At 45.8% G+C, this 20609-nt stretch overlaps 1 protein-coding gene across 1 annotated transcript in view; it reads right to left on the bottom strand.

Annotated features, from left to right (window-relative positions):
- Window positions 1–10777: 10777 nt before the first annotated feature.
- The window catches only part of LOC147733111 (uromodulin-like), a 96223-nt gene continuing 86391 nt past the window's right edge, over window positions 10778–20609 (bottom strand). Inside the window, exons 10-11 of the mRNA XM_086957660.1 lie at window positions 15762–15794; window positions 10778–12404 (exon numbers count right to left, since the gene is read on the bottom strand). Coding sequence (XP_086813786.1) covers window positions 12343–12404; window positions 15762–15794 — 95 coding nt within the window. The 3' untranslated portion in view covers window positions 10778–12342. The remainder of the gene's footprint in view (window positions 12405–15761; window positions 15795–20609) is intronic.

Here is a 20609-nt window from a genome sequence, read left to right as displayed (position 1 = left end):
GTGGATGGGTGGGAATGCCAACACTCCACCCACAGAATGCCATCCCAATGTACAGTAACGCAAAGCAGCAATTTGCACTGCCTTGCATTGCTCTGGATTTATTAAGCCATGCAACACCAGGGGGATTTATGTGGCTTAGTAAATATCACTTAAGCCCCGTTGCTGTCTGTGACACAAAGGCAACGGAAAACCTTACTGAATCTGGATCCCAGCCTTTTTGTGAGAGGCCATGGAGGAATTCTTGCTACTTGTTACTCCTCGCAAGACATCCTTAACCCTTCAGCTTTGAAGGAAAGTCTTAGAGGTATTTCTCCTACCTTGTAAGGTTGACAAGTTTCACTGGGGCGAGTGTAACAGAGGATAAAGGAAACCCTCTGATGCTTTCTTGATCTTTTAGAATTCATTCCATGTGTCTCTACTGGGCAGATGTATGGACGAGGGAATCAAGTCAAAATACTAAGTCACACATCCATAAAACCATACTTACAAATGGATAGCATGTGCAAATACGGACTTACATTTTTTTTCCACTATCAGTGACTGAGCTACCCAGTGGATGTACATATAAAGCCCTTGCTGCCCACTCTCCTTACACATTTTAATCCTGCTCATTAGTAATGCACAGACGGAGTTCTGTTTCTGTGGTTTTGAACCATTCCACAAGGCCATCCTTTCATTTTCTCTCTTCCCTATGTGCCCATTCCCACATCTATAATACTTGCCGCCTGCTTCTGCTGCCTTAATACACATTATCTGTACCTGCTGCCTCCTCAATACTCACCTTCTGTGTTATTAGCTTAGCAGGCGTGCCCACTCCATCTCTTACACTCACCTTGTGTAAACCTAACCTTAATATCTATACCCCTTAAAATCCATTTCCTCTGCACCCACCCACTCACATTCTGTCTCATTAATGCACCACAGGTGCCCTCTTACCACTCTAGATTTTCCTGCATACATTACCAACTGTGTTTGTGAATATCTTCAAGCCTCTCTAGTCCTCTATATGTTCTTAATATACAACACGCATCGAGTACACCCTATCAAAATCACACTGTTCACCTGTGTAAATAACGTGGAGTGAATGCCTGTTCCTTTCTTCATGACACACTCTTGGGCCAGGAATATCCCTTGATAGCAAACAGGCTTTCACTGCTGTCTTTAGTGCCCCATAACATGCGAAACTGGCAATTTGACATGTTAGTCCTGTCATTACAATCGTCTATTGTGTGTAGAGAGAACTAGACATGTCCCTTGTAATGGCAGGTCCAGAACTAATTCTGTGACTAGGAAGGGGACACAAAGTATACCCTCATAGCGCAATGGACTGCTGACCACGCCTGGTATAATTCATATAAAATGGAGGTTGTTTGGACAGTCACAAGAAATGGTGTGAATTTGGGACACTGGGCCCTGGATACTGGAAGAGACAATGATATCATTGCTAAGGAGCCAATTGATGCAATTTACATATCTGACCGGGATGGCTGTATGTTTTGGAAAACTACTTTAGACTATGGATACATTCTGAAGGAAATCTGAATTGCAAATGTTTGATTTGTAGTGGTTCTTGCCCCTGGCTAAACAATTGGATATTGTGAATCATGTTAGCCATGTTCAGAAGTTAAAATATAAATAAATAAGGACTGAACCAAATTTCAAAGTTTGAAGAGAATGAAAAACGATGACATCACTATTTGAAAATGTTAAAATAGTATATTATTGCCACTCATTATAGAGTTATAGTCTCTGTTATAAAACGTATTTATGACAGCTCAGGTCTTTATATGCTGAGCTTGCCTAGCTGAAGTCTGTGACTCTTTTTTTGCATTACCAAAACTGTGTTTGTATAAAATGGCAACGTTTTTTAGGTCTCGGCTAAAAGACGCGCGTAAGCGCGTCTCCGCCGAGATCTTTTGTCAGCGAGTATCATTCCCAGGAGACAGTCCTGGCCACGCGCATCCTTCCAGGCGATTTGTAACTGGAACGCGCGCTGTGGCCAGGCGCTGTCTCCTGGGAAGGGCAAGCACCACACACGCATGCGCATACACACACACACGCGCCCATGCACGCACGCACATACATACATACAGAGACACCACCCCTGACTCATACACACACGCGCGCACACACACACAAGTGCACCGAGGCCCCCCCTCCCCCTCCCCCGCCGTCACCGTCGCGCACATACATACACACACACACACGAGCATACACACACACAAGTGCACCAATCGCGCTCCAGAACTTACCTTACCTCAGCACGCGGCGCCCAACCTCCTGCTGGCGCGGCCCCGGGGCTCTACACCGCTCACAGGAGCCCCGGGCCGCGAGACGCTACGACTCCGCCTGCCTCCTCTTCCGGTGTGAACGTGGCCCCGCCCCCGTCACAGGCGACCGTGCCTGACTTCCGGGGCGGCCGCGAAATGCCGGGCGGACAGACATTTGTAAGATTCCAAGATTGCAGTCTGAAAAGTAATCCAATATGCTTTCCAAGGATTTACATACTGGCAGATTGCGCAATGAAGAAAAGAGAGAGTACGTGATTAGCCCAAGACCACACCATTTTCTAGAGCGGCGAAGGGCAGATTCTAACTTGAGGCAGACCGTTTATCAGCAGCAGACGTGAATTGACTAGGACAGTGACTAGGTAAACTCGACAGGGCTGATAAGGCACCGCGCCCCAGCTGTATCAGCCTTCCGAGGGACCAGACAGTGAACAAAACTTTCACTTTTGAAAAAGGCCAATTTACCGCTGCTCACACCTCTGCCCACCGTCTCTTTTTTTTCGACGGCATACTGCCCTACATCCACGGGCACAGCAGGACCACAGGGTTCAGGGATTTTAAAAAACGAGGCGCTGTGGAAATCGCTTCAGTTGGACTAGAAGCCGAAGCCTTGTACAGGACCATGCCCTACACTTGAAAACTAGGGGCCTAAATAAAAGAATGATTGTTCAGTGACAACTTTCCATTAATGCAAAAAAATTACGTTTGGTGAATCCGGGATTAGGATAGGCAAAGATCAGACGCAATCACATGCACCTTTGTTTACCTGCGTAAACACCCCACGCCCCCAACTGCCCCATACAAAGCCGAAGATCGAGCATCTCCACCCATCGCAGACGGACACTTCCCTTGTAGTGCCTGCACTTATCTCCGGAATCCTGCCCCCCCTCATCCACCAGCGACCCAAGATGGCTGTCCCTCCTTCTGTACACTGCATATACCAGGAGCTGGCCACTACCTCAACACCGCAGGCGTGATTCTATAGTATACTGCAGTGAGCCGTCATGCCATCACGTCCATCTGTTGTGGCCTCGAGGCGGGCACGCCCCAGGGCATGGGCAGCGCCGGGAAAGCTGACCTCCACAGATTTCCTGTTCGGATTCTGTCTGGCTCTGCCAGTTCCTCTAGTGGAAAGTTCTCACAGTCGGACCCTGGCGAGCAGGAAGGGATGGGCAGGCCGACCAGCGGTGCCCGCCACTAGCCCAGACCAAAAGCATCGGAAAATATTTAAAAATAAATATACCAACAGGGAATCAGCGACTGTGACTACAAATTACAAGGGATGCCACCTGTGAAAAATGCTGGCTGGTTAAGGGGCCAGTATGTGGACATCTCCTTGGCAAGCAATGGTGTATTTGATCAGTGTTATGTCTCGGCTAGACAGAGCATGCATCCACCTGTGGGCTTACAGGACACCCATCTCCTAACATTGGTAACATTTAGCGTCACTCATTTTGTTGATGCCATTTGTCATGACATGCAGGTGTCATGCCCTCTTCTTGTGTTTGCCTTCTCTTAGCGCATGTCCCAAGTACATGTCACCCTACACTGCTCCCAGTTTGTGGGGTTATTTTTTCTTTGTTTTCAAGCACTCCATATGAGTACTTGAGTTTTCAGGCCATCTCCCTTGTGCACATACACACAGAGCACAAAAATGCAAATGCATGTACATATATGCACTTCTTAAATAAATGTAATACACGACCACCACTTAGTGAGTGCAGAGTAGTGAGTAGTGAGTGCAGAGTAGTGGGTAGTGAGTGCAGAGTAGTGAGTGCAGAGTAGTGAGTGCAGAGTAGTGAGTAGTGAGTGCAGAGTAGTGAGTAGTGAGTGCAGAGTAGTGAGTGCAGAGTAGTGAGTGCAGAGTAGTGAGTGCAGAGTAGTGAGTGCAGAGTAGTGAGTGTAGAGTAGTGAGTGTAGAGTAGTGAGTGCAGAGTAGTGAGTAGTGAGTGCAGAGTAGTGAGTAGTGAGTGCAGAGTAGTGAGTGCAGAGTAGTGAGTGTAGAGTAGTGAGTGCAGAGTAGTGAGTGCAGAGTAGTGAGTAGTAAGTGCAGAGTAGTGAGTGCAGAGTAGTGAGTGCAGAGTAGTGAGTGCAGAGTAGTGAGTGCAGAGTAGTGAGTAGCGATTGCAGAGTAGTGAGTAGTGAGTGCATAGTGAGTAGTGACTGCAGAGTAGTGAGTGCAGAGTAGTGAGTGCAGAGTAGTGAGTGCAGAGTAGTGAGTAGTGAGTGCAGAGTAGTGAGTGCAGAGTAGTGAGTGCAGAGTAGTGAGTAGTGAGTGCAGAGTAGTGAGTAGTGAGTGCAGAGTAGTGAGTAGTGAGTAGTGAGTGCAGAGTAGTGAGTGCAGAGTGCAGAGTAGTGAGTGCAGAGTGAGTGTGCAGAATGCAGAGTAGTGAGTGCAGAGTAGTGAGTGCAGAGTAGTGAGTGCAGAGTAGTGAGTGCAGAATAGTGAGTGCAGAGTAGTGAGTGCAGAGTAGTGAGTGCAGAGTAGTGAGTGCAGAGTAGTGAGTGCAGAGTAGTGAGTAGTGAGTGCAGAGTAGTGAGTAGTGAGTGCAGAGTAGTGAGTAGTGAGTGCAGAGTAGTGAGTGCAGGGTAGTGAGTAGTGAGTGCAGAGTAGTGATTGCAGAGTGCAGAGTGCAGAGTAGTGAGTGCAGAGTGAGTGTGCAGAATGCAGAGTAGTGAGTGCAGAGTAGTGAGTGCAGAGTAGTGAGTGCAGAGTAGTGAGTGCAGAGTGCAGAGTAGTGAGTGCAGAGTAGTGAGTAGAGAGTGCAGAGTAGTGAGTAGAGAGTGCAGAGTAGTGAGTGCAGAGTAGTGAGTAGTGAGTGCAGAGTGCAGAGTAGTGAGTGCAGAGTGAGTGTGCAGAATGCAGAGTAGTGAGTGCAGAGTAGTGAGTGCAGAGTAGTGAGTGCAGAGTAGTGAGTGCAGAGTAGTGAGTGCAGAGTAGTGAGTGCAGAGTAGTGAGTGCAGAGCAGTGAGTGCAGAGCAGTGAGTGCAGGTGCAGAGTGGTGTGTATTGGCAATGTAAATGACAATGCCATTTATTTATGATTTAAAGAAAAAAAAAGAAATGTCATGAGCAATGCCAATAGCTCTACCTTTAATGATGCCGAGACCATTGCATTGCAAATGCTTGTTTTCAATTATTAGTGTGTCCAGACCTTTTTCTCTGTATCATGTAGAGTGTAGCCTACTGTCCTCTCTAATACATGTTGATGTTATTTGAGCCCTGGACCTTATGCTGACAATTGGTGTGCTTGTTGGGTCCATGTGAGTATGTAACACAAGTATGATAGAGGGACTCTGTGTGTGTTAAGTGTTATTGGAATCAACCAACAGGAGATCACCTGTAGACCCAGTTGAGACCTGGGTGGTAATTGTGTATATCAAAAATAATGTTGCAACAGGTAATATTTAGAAGAGTGTTAAGTAAAACATGCACAATAAGTTGCAAAGAAAGGAAAGAGAAACTCAAGAGCTCAGTAGATGATGCAAGAAGCAATCTGTATTGAAGAAAGTATATGCAGAAGGACAGTATCAGCACTGTTTACAGTAAATGTGGGCGTAACCCAAATAAAAACTTGTGCACATGAGTGCTCGTGGAACATACGGTGAGCGGAACAGGTGACAAGTGACACAGCGAGGAATGGCGCAGGGCAAACACACTTAGAAATATATAAAAGGCACTGATTGGTTCATGTTAAGTTAAGAGTAATTATTTAACTAAGAATTAACAATTTCGTGAACAGTAGGTTTGTGCCAAGGATTGAGCTGAGAAGTCAATGGCATTTCAACCTTTAGTGAGTTAAGGTCATCTTCAGGACCAGGTTACTGTTATTTTCTGTGCTGAGTGTGATCCAAGAATGGGAATTAATGAGTCCCAGAAGGGAGGAAGGCCAAATATCGTAAATTCAAGCTGCACCACCGGCCGGGGTGCTTTGATGAGCTAATAAGTAAGATGTTCTGCTTAAACCTCCTTCAATGCAGATTGCTTCTTCCATCTTCTACCGGACTCTTAAGTCCTTCTTACCTTTCTTTGCAATTTAATGTGCATGCTTTACCTAACTGACTTCTAATTATTACCTGTTTAGACATTGTCTTTGATGTACACCCTTGTTTATGATGGCACAAGATGGAGAGTGTATACAACCTCCCTATACAGTGGAAGTGTATTGACGGCATTCTTGTGGCTGGAGGGTAGAGATATACACACTGAGGTTAGGGAGGATGGGTTCAGGAGAATCCTTTGAAATCCAATGAAGGCTTTGTTAGCAAAGGACTGTTGATTAGTTCTTCTTGAGAATTGCCATTTGGTAGGTGATATGGGAGAGGGCTGGATTGTAGTTTCCATTGTTCAAGGTAAGGGTGTTTCTAGGAAGGGGCTGTCCTTTTGTATGTCCTTGTTTGCTAAATGAGGATGGTTGATGACCGCCACATACAGACATCTCACACATCATTGTGCCCCTGATTTGGCTGCTCATGTTAGGAGTCTGAATCCTTGATACATGCTGTGAGAGCTTTAACTTGCAAAAATGCTGCTTCTGAAAAGCAGTCAGAAAATGACATTTAAAAGAGAACCATCCCCAACCTGCAAACGTCTAATACTTTAGACATGGGGGCACATACCATGTAAGGAAAATGAGTATACAACTGAGATTCAGGTGAAATACATGTCAGAATTACCTGTCCTTTCTGCCACCCATACTTCTTCTGTATTGTATCACTTGCACCGTGCTGTATACTGTTATGTTTTCAAAAGGAATATCTCAATTCAAATTGTTTTACATTGTATTGTAAATAAGTGAGATCCAAACCACTCCACTTTGTTCCAGTCCCATATTTTCCTGACCATGGAAGATAATGCCATGAAGGATACTCAAAGAATTTCTGTTTGGACAGGACTAACGTCTGAATAGCATCTAACCTTCCAGATGTAAGAGGATATTACTGTAGACTGCAATGTCTGCTGGAGGAGCTGATGGTCTGTCAACAGCCTCGAAGTCTTCTTGTCTGCAGAGAGAACAAATATGTGTCCCTGACCCTGCAGGAGGAGAGGCTGTCTAGGAGAAGAAGCACAACATGTCCCCAATATGAGGGACAACCAGGGGAAGCAGACTACAAGTGAGAAAAGCCAGGAGCAACCTAAGTGTGATGAGGTTCCTCAATCTCTCCGAAGGGATCTTACTGTGAACTGGACCAAATTTTTGTATCACCAATCGTTGTATTATCAGGAGCTTGCTGTGCACCTGATAGACTGTTGCTGCTGATGCTAATAATGGGCATTTCTCATCACTGCAAAAACAGTAAACCTGATTGTCCAGAGTCCCCAGCTGCTGGTAATACCCTTTTGTGGGTGATCAGCCCAGAGGCCACATCTGCCCTTCCAAGAGCCCCCTCTGCAGTTGACCTGTGAGGCCACTAGTACCACAGACAAGTGTCGCCGGCCATGTTGGTCTCACCTAGCCTTTACATTCTGAGTCGGGTCTCACCTATGGCTCCCACAGCATGAGAACTGGTGATGCAGGAGTAGGACCATTGAACGCACCCATTCAGCATCAACAGAGCAGCATCTACTCTAATGCAGGTAACTGGGGGCCTAACTGTGAGTAGAACAGATACTAAGGGGCATATGTACAAGCTACTATCGCCAACACAATGTCACTTTTTCTGACCTTGTGGTGGTGATAGGGGCTTAGCCTTATTTACAAGACAGGGTTAAGCCACTTAATGTGTCTTAACACTGCCTAGCAAATAAGGTCCCCTCTCATGCTATGCTTAGCGTGAAAGGGGTGGGCAGTGATCGTTGTGGTGTGCATTCCACCACAACACCCATTGATTTTGACGCTGTCCCCTATGTAGTGGAGAAGTGTGGCTCAATGATTAGAGCGGCAGACCCTGATGCAGAAGTCTAGCCCGGGACCAGGGCTCAATTCCCTGCCTCGGCGGGTCCTGGGCTAAAAAATTCCACGGACCTGATAATTCTCGCCTCGGTGCCTACTCGAATCATAGAGTCCCACTCTGCAACTCTGGGCAATAGCTTGCTTAATCTCCACAACGGCCCCCACAACGCTAAGGATGCCTGGCCTCCACCTTGGGGGTGCCCAGGAGTGGATGCCTCACAGAGAAAGCCAGGATGGGTTCCACAGCGGTATTCGTACAAGCGCCTTGAGACCCTTGCGGGTGAGTAGTGGGCTATACAAGAATCAATTTACATTTACATTTTATGTACACGGACAGGATACATAGGAGGCAGCACCAAAATTAAGAGCAGCGAAAACCTGGTCTTAACTTGGGAAAACAAGGAGAAATGCATTATTTCTCCTCGTTTTTGCTTTTTCCATGTGTGCACATGGAAAAAGCAAAATGCCATGGATTGCTTATGTACAGGATGGTCTCCCTTCCTGTACATAAACAATCCGTGAAAAAAAGAAATGCCATTTTGTGACTTTTATGTGTGCTGCATGAAGCAGCACATATAAAAGTGACAAAAAGGTATTTTAGCATTGTTTATGTGCAGGAAGGCACACCTTCCTATACATTAACAATCCTCCCCTGCATGCGGACACCCTTGCACTATGGTGCAAGGGTGCCTGCATTGGCGGTATACTGCTAAGGGCAGGGCAAAATGCAAGGTTGCACCCTATCCTTGTAAATATAGTGCAGCCTTGTGTTTCAGAAGTGGTGGAGTGAGGCATTAAGCTGTGATAGCTAACACCTCACTCCACCGCTTCACTTGTACATATCCCCCAAGAAGGCAGAGGTATTCTGACAAATGTAAGACTTTTATTGGGTGTATTTGAATTGACTAAAAGAAAATGAACTGCTGTGCACCTCAGAACATTGGGGTATTTCTAAGCTGAGTGAATCACATATATGCTTAAAACATAGCTAGAGCCATGCTATATACTATTGTTCGTAGATGGTAACAATGTCCAATAGTGAAGGTGAGACCAGCAAAGAAGTGCAGTGCCTCAATGAAGATTGTGAACTGGATTACAAACCTATAACTAAGAACACTGATTATGCTGCCCCTATCTACTTCCCCCCCCCCCAAAGAAAACGGGATCTGAAACATATCATTAGAAGAAGTTCCCTTGAAAAACAGCATATGAAAATCTGTACCTTCTAATGTATACTTCTCTTACCTGTGGCCTTAATAGGCAGTTCATATCTCTACTCATATGTAAGAAATACATCTAACCAGGATGCTCTACCGTAATATACATTGAACTTAATTACACCACTTTTGATCTAGTCTTTTTTAATTTAAGCTTGGAACATGGGTCCTGCCTTTTGGCACCAAACCCTCATATGTTCGGTGACACACTCGTGTACTCTTAAAATGCGATCTTAAGTGTAAAAAGAGCATGTGACTTTAGTTCAAACAATGGGAAACATAAATATGGCTCCCAAAACACTTCTCAATGTCACAGCTACAGTGTGACATGTGATATAAATGTTTTAAAGGAGAAGTGTCTGTATCTTTTGTTAATCCACAGTGTAATAACTCTTGAGAGAGCAAAAATTGTAAATTGATACTTGTATAGCGCACTACTCACCCGCAACGGTCTCAAGGCACTTGTACGAATACCGCTGTGGAACCCATCCTGGCTTTCCCTGTGAGATGTCCACTCTTGGGCACCCCCAAGGTGGAGGCCAGGCATCCTTAGTGTTGTGGGGGCCGTTGTGGAGATTAAGCAAGCTATTGCCCCGAGTTGCAGAGTGGGACTCCATGAGTGGAATAGGCACCGAGGCGAGAATTATCAGGCCCGTGGAATTTTGAGCCCAAGACCCGCTGAGGCGGGGAATTGAACCCTGGTCCAGGGCTAGACCTCTGCATCAAGGTCTGCCGCTGCCGATCATTGAGCCACACTTCTCCACAGCAACAGCAACATATTTGGCTAATGTGAGAATAAATCAAATGCTGTGTGCCAACCACATGGGCAGTGTGGAAGGTTGCAGGTTGTGTTGTCGGTGTTGTATTTAAAGGGATACTCACTTGTACCAATTTCAGAATGCAAGTAGACCCCATAATCAGACGTGAATTTATTTGGGATTTTGATACCTTTATTCCAAAGAGAATGTTTGATTAAATATGAATGTTTGCCTTGCTCAAAGAATGTCCACTGTGTGACTGCATCTGATGTACCATAACACAACAATGCATAAAAATACAAACAGTACCAGTCACTTCCCATCTAACTCCATCTCTGTGCCCTTACTATACAGAATCTTGTCCACTAGTATCTGCCACCTTCTCACTACTTATACGCTCACCCCATTTTTTAAGCGCACTATTCAGTAACATCTGTTTTCTACTTCTATTATCTCCCTATCTTGATATTGCCTTTATAACTCTGTTCCTTGCCACCCTATGAACAGTTTCACATCCTTTTGGTCCCACACCCTCCATCTATAGACTACAGAGCATGAATTATAAACAGCATAGAAGAACACGAATAACGTTGCATACAGTCAGGCCACAAGAAATTTTGCTGATAATGAAAAAATATTTATTTGGCACAAGTCACGCAATATTATTACAGCACAAGTACAGAATTAAAGACAGCCGAAATCCAGATCTGTACCCAACCACTAAGCCACATCCTCGAAGGGAAGACGGTACAGCAATAACAGATTGACATCATAGCAAATCCAGGACACTGTCTATGTGACAGAGACTAAGGGCCTGATTATATGGCTCATGCAAATCATAGGTGGGAATTGTGCACCAGCTACATGCTGCTATTCTGGGTTGTGGTACTTAGCGGTGAACAATTTGCAGTTGATAATTTGGTGCACTCCCCAGAATGGCAAATATTGTGCAATTTGTATACATTTTCATCTAACAGGTGCTGTGCATACCTGAATTGTGTGCAATATGTACCCACAGCTGTTAGTTACTGCAACAAACTCTCACCAGGTGACAAATGTGTGTGACTGGTAACCCCATTTCAGTTGATAACAGGAGTATGAGTCCAAAAAAGTATTTGCCGCCATTTTATAACTAAGCCTCAGCGGATCAACTAAAGACAAGGGTAACGCTACAAGCAGGCACACATTACGTTTATTCTCAGTTTTAGCACTGCATTGATCACGAATGTGATTCATTAGTTGTGATCATTTGTCGTATGTAATCACAAGAAAAACTGTTTACTTTTTGTTTTTATTTTTTATCCGACGATCAGTAATACAGGACCAGACATCACTTATGGTGAGAGTAATTTGGGCTTGTAATGTGTGTGTCTGCATTTACCACCAGCATCTAAAGGAGACATTAAAATGCTACAATGATCCGTTCTCCCCTCAGTCAAATATTGTCCCAGACTGAGACAACCCTGAAGTGTGTCTTCGTGTATCTGACCAATTCATTTCCTGTGTTTAGTGTCAACGTAGACACTGGCAGAATTCCTGAGACAGGCAGTGATATGCTCTGAAATGGGTCAATGACAGACACTGAAGCTGACCTTTCCAACCTTATAAGGATTGCTGCAGCTCCTCCACAGACTTCGACAAAGCCTGGCACAGGATGTGCGGAGTCCTGACACATTATCTTACAAATCCTGGGAAGTGAAATAGACACAGACTGGGACAAACACTAACAAGTGGCAATCCTTGATTCAGAGTGACAGCCCATGAAATGTTTGCCCTCCTTTGCCTGTGCTGTTGCTTCACTGTTGACCCTGCACTTTCCCTCGCCTTTCTCCCGGTACCCACCACCATCAGTCACAAGGATTGCTGCCAGTCCACTTCATCTCAACCTCATCATTCTCCTCTTCAGCTGGTCATGTTCTATCTTTGACATCTTTCTGTACCATATCAACAGATCTCTCACTCTGCGTTATACTTATTGACTCACAGTTAGCACAAAGCGCAATTCCATCAGTTAACCGCTCTTCACCCTCAGGGGACGTGTACATGATGTGGAACAAGATCCGGCAGAATAGTGCACTTAAGACAGTAAAGTTCTAGCTACTTTTTTGCAGTACCACACCCCTACCCCCAAAAAGATGAAACAGGTTCATAGTCAAGTGGATGAGTTTAGACATTTCATTGGGTCATCACATCAGTCGGACACTCAGCAGCGCGATCAGGGAGCTCACCAGCACAGTCCAGGAGACAACTGGAAGCAAAGGGAGAGGAATTAATTCTTCCAAGTAGCTGCTCATCATCATCAAACCTCAAAGGTACTTGCAGCACAATGCACGTATTAAGAGAGAGAGAGAGGACTAGAAAGCTAGTCCGAGTCCCCGTGGGATTATATGTATACTAGCTTTATATGACTTTTAATGTTTGGACTCTGACTAGTTTTGTCAGGGGGCACCTTGTTGGTGTGTTCATGAAGCCCTCACCCACCAACCTAGTTGGTGGCATGCTTCATCATCGGGCCCACCCAGTAACACCTAATGTGTCCCGGGTGTGCTTTGACGCCTGATTACAGCGGAGCTGGTATATTACTGAGAGTGCAGTGTGGGGTGTAGATAAAATAAGTGTTGGTGCAAGTTAAAATAGGTGGGGAGTGTAATACAGACTATGTGTTACACTCGCTAAGGTGTTTCTCTAGGTGTGAGAGGGGGATTCCCTTCTCATGCATACGCTGGGAATTAGCAGCCAATGCTTCCAGGAGTGAAGCGGCAAGGGGATGACCAGCCTTTCTGATCAGAGCCTGCCGTGTACCTGTTGCGCCGTCTTCGCACTCCGCACTTTTAATAGGTCCTGAGGAAAGCCAGACTATTTTTAAGGCACTGGCTGAAACATGTCGACCAACTTATGGATGTAGGAGGTAGTAACTCACCACCAATCGCGGCCGCATGCAAGGGGTTAAAGAGTGTATGTGGTGCTATTTACTGATTGTATGTGTTGTGTTCCGTGTAGTACTATTCTGATTTCAAGTGATCGAAATAAAGTCTTTCTGAAGTGAACTGTCTATAGATAGATAGATAGATAGATAGATAGATAGATAGATAGATAGATAGATAGATAGATAGATAGATAGATAGATAGATAGATAGATAGATAGATAGATAGATAGATAGTAAAGGTACAAATCAGTGGAGTTAGGTATAGAAATTCTATAATTACTTACCTTTCGATATTGTGTGCACACTATTTGATGCCATAGAGATCTCTATCCCTGTAGTCCTGATGCACACCCAATAATTCACAACGAGTTTGGATTAAGTACAGAATGGGCACTTAAGAATGTCGCCCGAAATGATACATTTAGATATCCATAATTCAAAGAGGACTGGGATGAACTTCAAACGCGATTATCTGGGGATCCAAAGTAATATTACTAAGGGCACGATTTATATAACAGTGGGCTGCTTGCCCTTCTGCAATGGGGATGCAGTAAGTGACACTCTCCCCATGACTAACAGACTGCCCGCCAAATTAATAAATGACTTCCAAGCAGGTGGTCATTTACAAAAAGCATTGGCAGGAACCGCCGTCATGGCAGTTCCGGTCAATGCATTTTACTCCTTGCTAAAGAGCTGTGTAGGCAGGATGGAGCCCTTTCGCAAACAGAATTCTTTTTTTTATTTTCAGTAAGAAAATCCCAAAACAGGATTTTCCTTCCAAAAAGAAAAATATATAATGCTCCCTAACCACGAAAGTCTTCTCCCATGGCAGGGACGGCATTATAACCTTTTTACTGTTCCTTACCGCTGGGTTTTCCTGGTGGCAAGGAACAGCAGAAATTACCACATGTCCGCAAACTAAGTTGGGCGGGTGAACATGTATCCATTTCTCCTAGGGTGTAAGGGCTGTCGGAGAAGTTTGTCCACGGCAGAATAGTTTGCACTGTTGCAAATTTGAAGGTATCCCCTCATTTAAAACAGGCAGCCGGACCTTCATATTGACACTATGTATACTCCATAGCCATTGCAGCGGGTATTCATACTGCTAATATATCAATCAGGCCCTAAATTATATTAACATGTGCTCCATAAGTCAAAGGGAATTGGAACGAGCAACAGTATGGGATATACATGCAGGGGATCCAATGCAAAAACACTAAACATATGGGATGAAATGCCTCCTTTTGTACATTGCAAGGATACAGCAGGACACCATAGAGTTTAATGAGCATATAAAGGAATGGTGTCGCATTCTGAATTTCAGTATACCATTGTTAACCTCAGAAGCTACTTGCAATACCCTTGTAACATACAGTAGAGTGTATTTTTCTCCATCAAATATATGGTCCAACCATCACCTATCCGACAAACTGCGTAAATCCTTGGTGTCTTTTTCATTCATATGAATGAGATAGGGTGGTTGCAAATCTAAATAAAAGTGGAATCTGTGTTGAAAATGTAAATGCACCAAAAGGGTATACACCCGTTACAACGCATCTTTTACAACTACCTACTGTTACAACGCGACTTTTACAACGCATACCATTACAACGCATTGCGCTGGGGGGCGCTCTAGGATAGGGAATAAGTATAATTTACTATCCAACACCTTCCCTAGTGTCCACGGGGACTGGAGTTAGAATAGTAAATTATACTTACCACTATCCAGCACCTCAAAGCGCTATGCGTTGTAATGGTATGCGTTGTAATGGTCGCGTTGTAACAGTAGGTAGTCGTAATGGTATGCGTTGTAACATGGTACATCCCACAAAAAGACACTCAATAATGTGTTGGAAAAATATATTAGAATAGGTTTATAGTTTTGAAACATGATAGTGATTCTTTCTTTTCTGTGCTGATCTGTAACTTATTTATTGGACTATGTTTATATCAGTTGTCCACTGTTCACTGTTCATTTAAAAAAAAAGAAATTAGAAGAAAAAAAAACTGTTGTCATTTTCTTTGTTTATACTGCTTTGTAACTTGTCTTTCACCTTCACCACTAGCTCTGGCAGAAAGCCCTATATCATCACAGCTCAACGGTAATAACTTATTACAGTTGAATCACTACCTCATTTCCTTATTACAGGTGATTGGACAAATCAGAACTAGACCGTAACAAGAAAACTAAAGACTGTCTTTTATTCAGGGATCGAAGCTTCCCATGTATTATACATTGATGATTATACATATTTAGGAGGGTATTACGAACAGGCAGGGAATGTGTGGCTCAGAGGGTTCCACTATAACTCATCTATGGCGTTAGTCTTGGCTCCATAGTAGAATGGGATTTCGAAGAACCTCAGAATGGGATGTGCAAGCGGTCCATTGCATCACGGAGGGATCTTCTAGCTGAAGTGTAGAAAGCCACTGTGAAACCTTCAGAAAGTAACTTTGAAAATACATCTCCACTTTTATGCCTTTACAAGCTGAGGTCATAGTGCAGACTTTCTTTTTAAAAAACACGAGGTATTGGTAGCCCTGGGTCTAAGAAAACTCAGTAACTCCAAGCCAAGCCTACTGGTGAAGAAAAAGGGATAAAGGACTGCTCCCACCCCTAACCAGCCAAAGAGAAACGTTGCCCATTTTAAATGACAGTAAAAGGATGTGTCTATTACCTGTTTGTGAAGCGAAATTGAGTTCAGGCATTTCTGTAAAAGAGAAGGTGAGACATGCATGATTAAGGTTTGCTGGGCTTTCCTTAACTTGGCACAATACATGAGACAAATAGAGTGCTTAATTTGAGCGGGTGATTTCTGGTATTGGGCACTGCACTTAATTGTCAACACCGGCTCTAATGACAGTACACCACATGATGGTGCTGTCTGTCTAATTTTCAGATGAGCACAACAACAGTGTTTAACATGTCAATATACATTCATCATCATCATTTAATCTTTATTTCGGCTCATTTGGCCATAAAAGATGCATAATGCAAATGCTACTTACCAGTATGCATCTGTTCTTGGCATGTAGGGCTGCTGACATTCATATCTGTGCATAGATCGCCGCCTAGTGTTGGGTCCGGATGATTGCACATTGTTGTCCTGGAAGAGTCTTCGAAGTATCACGAGATAGGTGGCTCCTCCCCTGGACTACAGTGCGCATGGGCATCGCCTCCATCCCCAGATTGTTTTTAGCCATTGGCAGAGATGGAGTGAACTATGTGAGTGATGACCATGCTATGAGCATATATATATATGAATACTGCAGCTGCTACAGGCGCCGGGGAGGAGGGCGGGCGATATGAATGTCAGCAGCCCTACATGCCAAGAACAGATGCATACTGGTAAGTAGCATTTGCAGTTCGAGGCATGTGGGCTGCTGAATTCATATCTGTGCATAGAATACATAGCAGTCCTCCAATTATTGGCGGCCGCCCGTGCCAGCTGCAGCAGTTTGAAAAAGTGTTTTGAGAACAGCCTGACCAACAGCTGCCTTCTGTTTAGAGTGCACGTCTACACAGTAATGTTTAGTAAAAGTATGAGTGGTAGACCATGTGGCTGCTCTACAAATATCCTCTAAGGGAATGTTCCCAAGAAAAGCCATAGAGGCCCCCAACTTTCTGGTGGAGTGGGCTCTTGGTGGAATTGTGAGAGTGCGTTTAGCCTTAGCGTAACAGATCTGAATACATTTCACGATCCACCTAGCGATACCAGCTTTGGAAATAGCATTACCCTTGTGGTGTGAGGCAAATGCAACGAAGAGTTGCGTGGTCTTTCGAAAATCCTTTGTCCTGCCAATGTAGTACATTAAGGCTCTTTTAACGTCAAGGGTGTGGAGCATCCGCTCCGCCAGCGACTCAGGGTTTTGAAAAAACACTGGCAACTCAATTGTCTGGTTTATGTGGAATTGAGATACAACCTTGGGTAGAAATTTAGGGTTAGTGCGGAGCACCACCCTGTTAGCATGTACTTGGAAAAATGGTTCTTGGATGGTGAGTGCCTGTAACTCACTAACCCTCCGTAGCGATGTAATTGCTACTAAGAAAGCCACCTTCCAAGTCAGAAACTGAAGCTCACAAGAGTGCAGTGGCTCAAAAGGAGGACTCATCAGCCTTGTAAGAACCACATTGAGGTTCCATTCTGGGGCTGGTGGTGTCCGTGGTGGAATGACCCTTTTGAGTCCTTCCAGAAATGCCTTGATAGCAGGAACCTTGAAAAGTGAAAGGTGTTGCCTATTCTGGAGGTATGCGGCCATAGCAGGCAGGTGAATGCGGATGGAAGAATACGCCAAATTGCATTGGTACAGATGGAACAGGTAACAAATGATGTTCTGAATGGAAGCATCCAGCGGGTCAATGTCGTGGTTTACACAGTAAACGACAAACCGCTTCCATTTAGCCGCATAACATGCTCTAGTAGTGGGCTTCCATGCCTCCCGAATGATGTCCATGCAATCGGGGGGAAGATTGAGGTAGCCAAACTCTAGGACTTCAGGAGCCAGATCGCCAGGTTGAGCTGTTGCGGATGTGGGTGCTGAATGTCGCCATGGCTCTGCGTCAGAAGGCTGGGTGTGAGATGAAGCCTTTGATGCGGTACCACGGAAAGTTCCAGAAACGTGGTGTACCATGGTTGGCAAGCCCACGTTGGAGCAACCAGGATGAGAGTCATCGAGTGCTGCCTGAGCTTGCGCGCCACCAGCGGTATCAGAGGTGCTGGGGGAAAAGCGTACGCAAATCTGCCTGACCAGTTCATCCATATCGCATTGCCCTGCGATTGCGGGTGTGGGAACCTGGCGGCGAAGCTTTGGCATTTTGCGTTCTCCCTTGTGGCGAACAGGTCTATCTCTGGATGACCCCACCTTTGGAAGTACGGTTGGAGTACTGATGGATGTATCTCCCACTCGTGCATTTGGTGGCTGTGCCTGCTGAGCAGGTCCGCCATCTGATTGTCCTTGCCTGGGAGATGCTCCGCCATGAGGAATATGTTCCTCTGAATGGCCCACCTCCACATGCTCTGAGCCAGATGAGACAGCTGCGGAGAGTGCGTGCCTCCCTGCTTCTGAATGTAGTACATGGCCGTCATGTTGTTAGTCCGGATCAACACGACCTTGTTGCACAGATGTACTTTGAATGCCTTTAAGGCCATGAAGATCGCCATCAGTTCCAGTACATTGATGTGCATCTTCCTTTGCTGTAGTGTCCATAGTCCCTGCACTGTGTAGTGGAGTACATGCGCTCCCCATCCCTGGAGAGAAGCGTCCGTCGTCAGGATAATCTGTGGCACGGTCGGCCCTTGCAAAGGTTTTGTGGATTCCACCAATGCAGAGAGTTGTATGCTCGACCGCTCACCAACACTAGGTCTGTTAGTTGCCCGTGAGCCTGAGTCCACTGACGTGCTAGGCACTCCTGAAGCGGACGCATATGTAACCTCGCGAGCGGGACGATGGAGATGCAGGAGGCCATCATGCCTATCAACTGCATGAACACCTTCGCTGGAAGCGAGTGCTGAGGTCTGAATCGTTGGATCAGCGTCTGGATACTGGCGATTCTCACTGAATTTGGCTGCGCAGTGGCTGCCAGAGTGTCTATTGTCGCGCCCAGATACTGCCGTATATGGGCGGGTTGGAGATGGGATTTTGGGTAATTCAGTGAGAATCCCAGATCGTGCAGGAGATGAATGGTGCGGGACACGTGGTCTGCGCACTGCTGTTCTGACTTTGCCTGAATGAGCCAGTCGTCCAGATAGGGATAGACGTGGATGTTCTGGCGTCTTAGATGCGCCGCCACAGTCGCCAGGCACTTTGTAAAAACTCTTGGCGCTGTGGTGACCCCGAAAGGCAGAACCCTGAACTGGTAGTGCTGGTCTTGAATTGTGAATCTGAGGTACTTCCTGTGTGAAGGATGCAGGGGAATGTGAAAGTATGCATCCTTGAGATCTAGCGTAGCCAGGAAGTCCCCCTGCCGAAGCAGAGGGAGAACCTGCTGCAACGTGAGCATATGGAAGTGTTCTGACAGAATGTACCAGTTGAGGGGCCTGAGGTCCAGGATGGGCCTGAGGGATCCGTCCTTTTTGGGGATTAGAAAGTACAGAGAGTAAACTCCTGTTCCCCTTTCTTGCAGTGGCACGAGCTCTATTGCCCCTTTTTGCAGCATGACTTTGACCTCCTGCTGCAACAAGTGCAAGTGCTCGCCGGACATAGGACGGCTTCTTGGAGGTATGTTTGGTGGAGTGGAAGTAAGTTCCAGACAGTAACCGTACTGGATAAGAGATTTGACCCACCTGTCCGTGGTGATGGATTTCCACGCGGACAGGAACTGCTGGAGTCTCCCCCCGACCGGTGTTGTGTGGTCGGGGGGCAGTGACAAGGCGTCACTGTTTGTTGGTGGTGGAGGACCTGGAGCTGTTGTTTCCACGTCCTCTGCCTTTGCCTTTGACGTTGTTGCCCCTGTAACCACCTCTACCCTTGTTGGTGTATGAGGTTTGGGTGTTGCTTTTATAGTACTGCGTGGATTGTGATGCCTGACCCCTTGAGGTGCCTCTGTTATTGGAGCGGCGAAAGGAACCACCCCGAAACTGCTGGGACTGGAGGGCCCCCATAGACTTAGCAGTGTCCGTGTCTTTCTTCATTTTTTCAAGGGTTGCATCCACTTCAGGGCCAAACAGGTGGTCTGGATTAACTGTTTGATTTAAGATGGTTGTCTGTATGTCTGGTTTAAAGCCTGATATTCTAAGCCATGCATGTCTACGCAGTAACACGCTAGTGTTTATAGCCCTGGAGGTGGTATCAGCCACGTACAGTGCACACTTAATGGAAGCATTGGTGATTAGCTTCCCCTCCTGAATTAACATTTCAGCACCCTCTTTGTACTGATCAGGTAAGTGCTGCAGAAGTGTTTCTAGGGTGTCATAGTGCGCCCTATCGTAGCGTGCAAGTAGGGCCTGCGTGTTTGAAATGCGCCAAATATTAGCTGCCTGTGCAGCAATACGTTTTCCTGAGGCTTCAAAGATTTTCGATTCTTTATCTGGGGGAGGAGCATCACCCGTGGTTCGCGAGTTCGCCCGCTTGCGTGCGTTGGATACAACCAAAGAGTCCAGTGGCAAGTGTCCCTTGATGTACGTTGGATCAGTGGGCGCTGCCTTTTATTTTTTGTCAATACGAGGATTGATGACTCGCGCCCGAGTGGGCTCCTTGAAAACCTCAGGCGCATGCTTCAGCACCCCCTTGAGCATAGGCAATGTCTTGACAGTCTTTTCAGCCACCGAGAAAGTGTCAAACAGAAAATCGACATCCACTGGGTCCGCATGGAGGTCGACATCATGATTAGCCGCAGCTCTCTCAATCAGAGCGTTGAAGGCTGCTGAGTCCTCTGTTGGAGAAGTTTTTGCTGCAAAAAGTTGCGGTTCGTGACCTGACTGAGGGTCCTCAGGGTCGCCTCCAGCAGACCAAGGTTCATTGACCTCCTCTGGATCCGAGTACGCTGGATAATTGTACTCGTCCTCCTCATCTCCGTCACCTTCCCC

This window comes from Lissotriton vulgaris, chromosome 2_1, assembly GCF_964263255.1.
Source record: "Lissotriton vulgaris chromosome 2_1, aLisVul1.2, whole genome shotgun sequence".
NCBI classification, from domain to species: Eukaryota; Metazoa; Chordata; class Amphibia; order Caudata; family Salamandridae; genus Lissotriton; species Lissotriton vulgaris.
The sequence above is the reverse complement of the archived record's forward strand: the minus strand, read 5'-3'. Positions and strand labels throughout refer to the sequence as shown.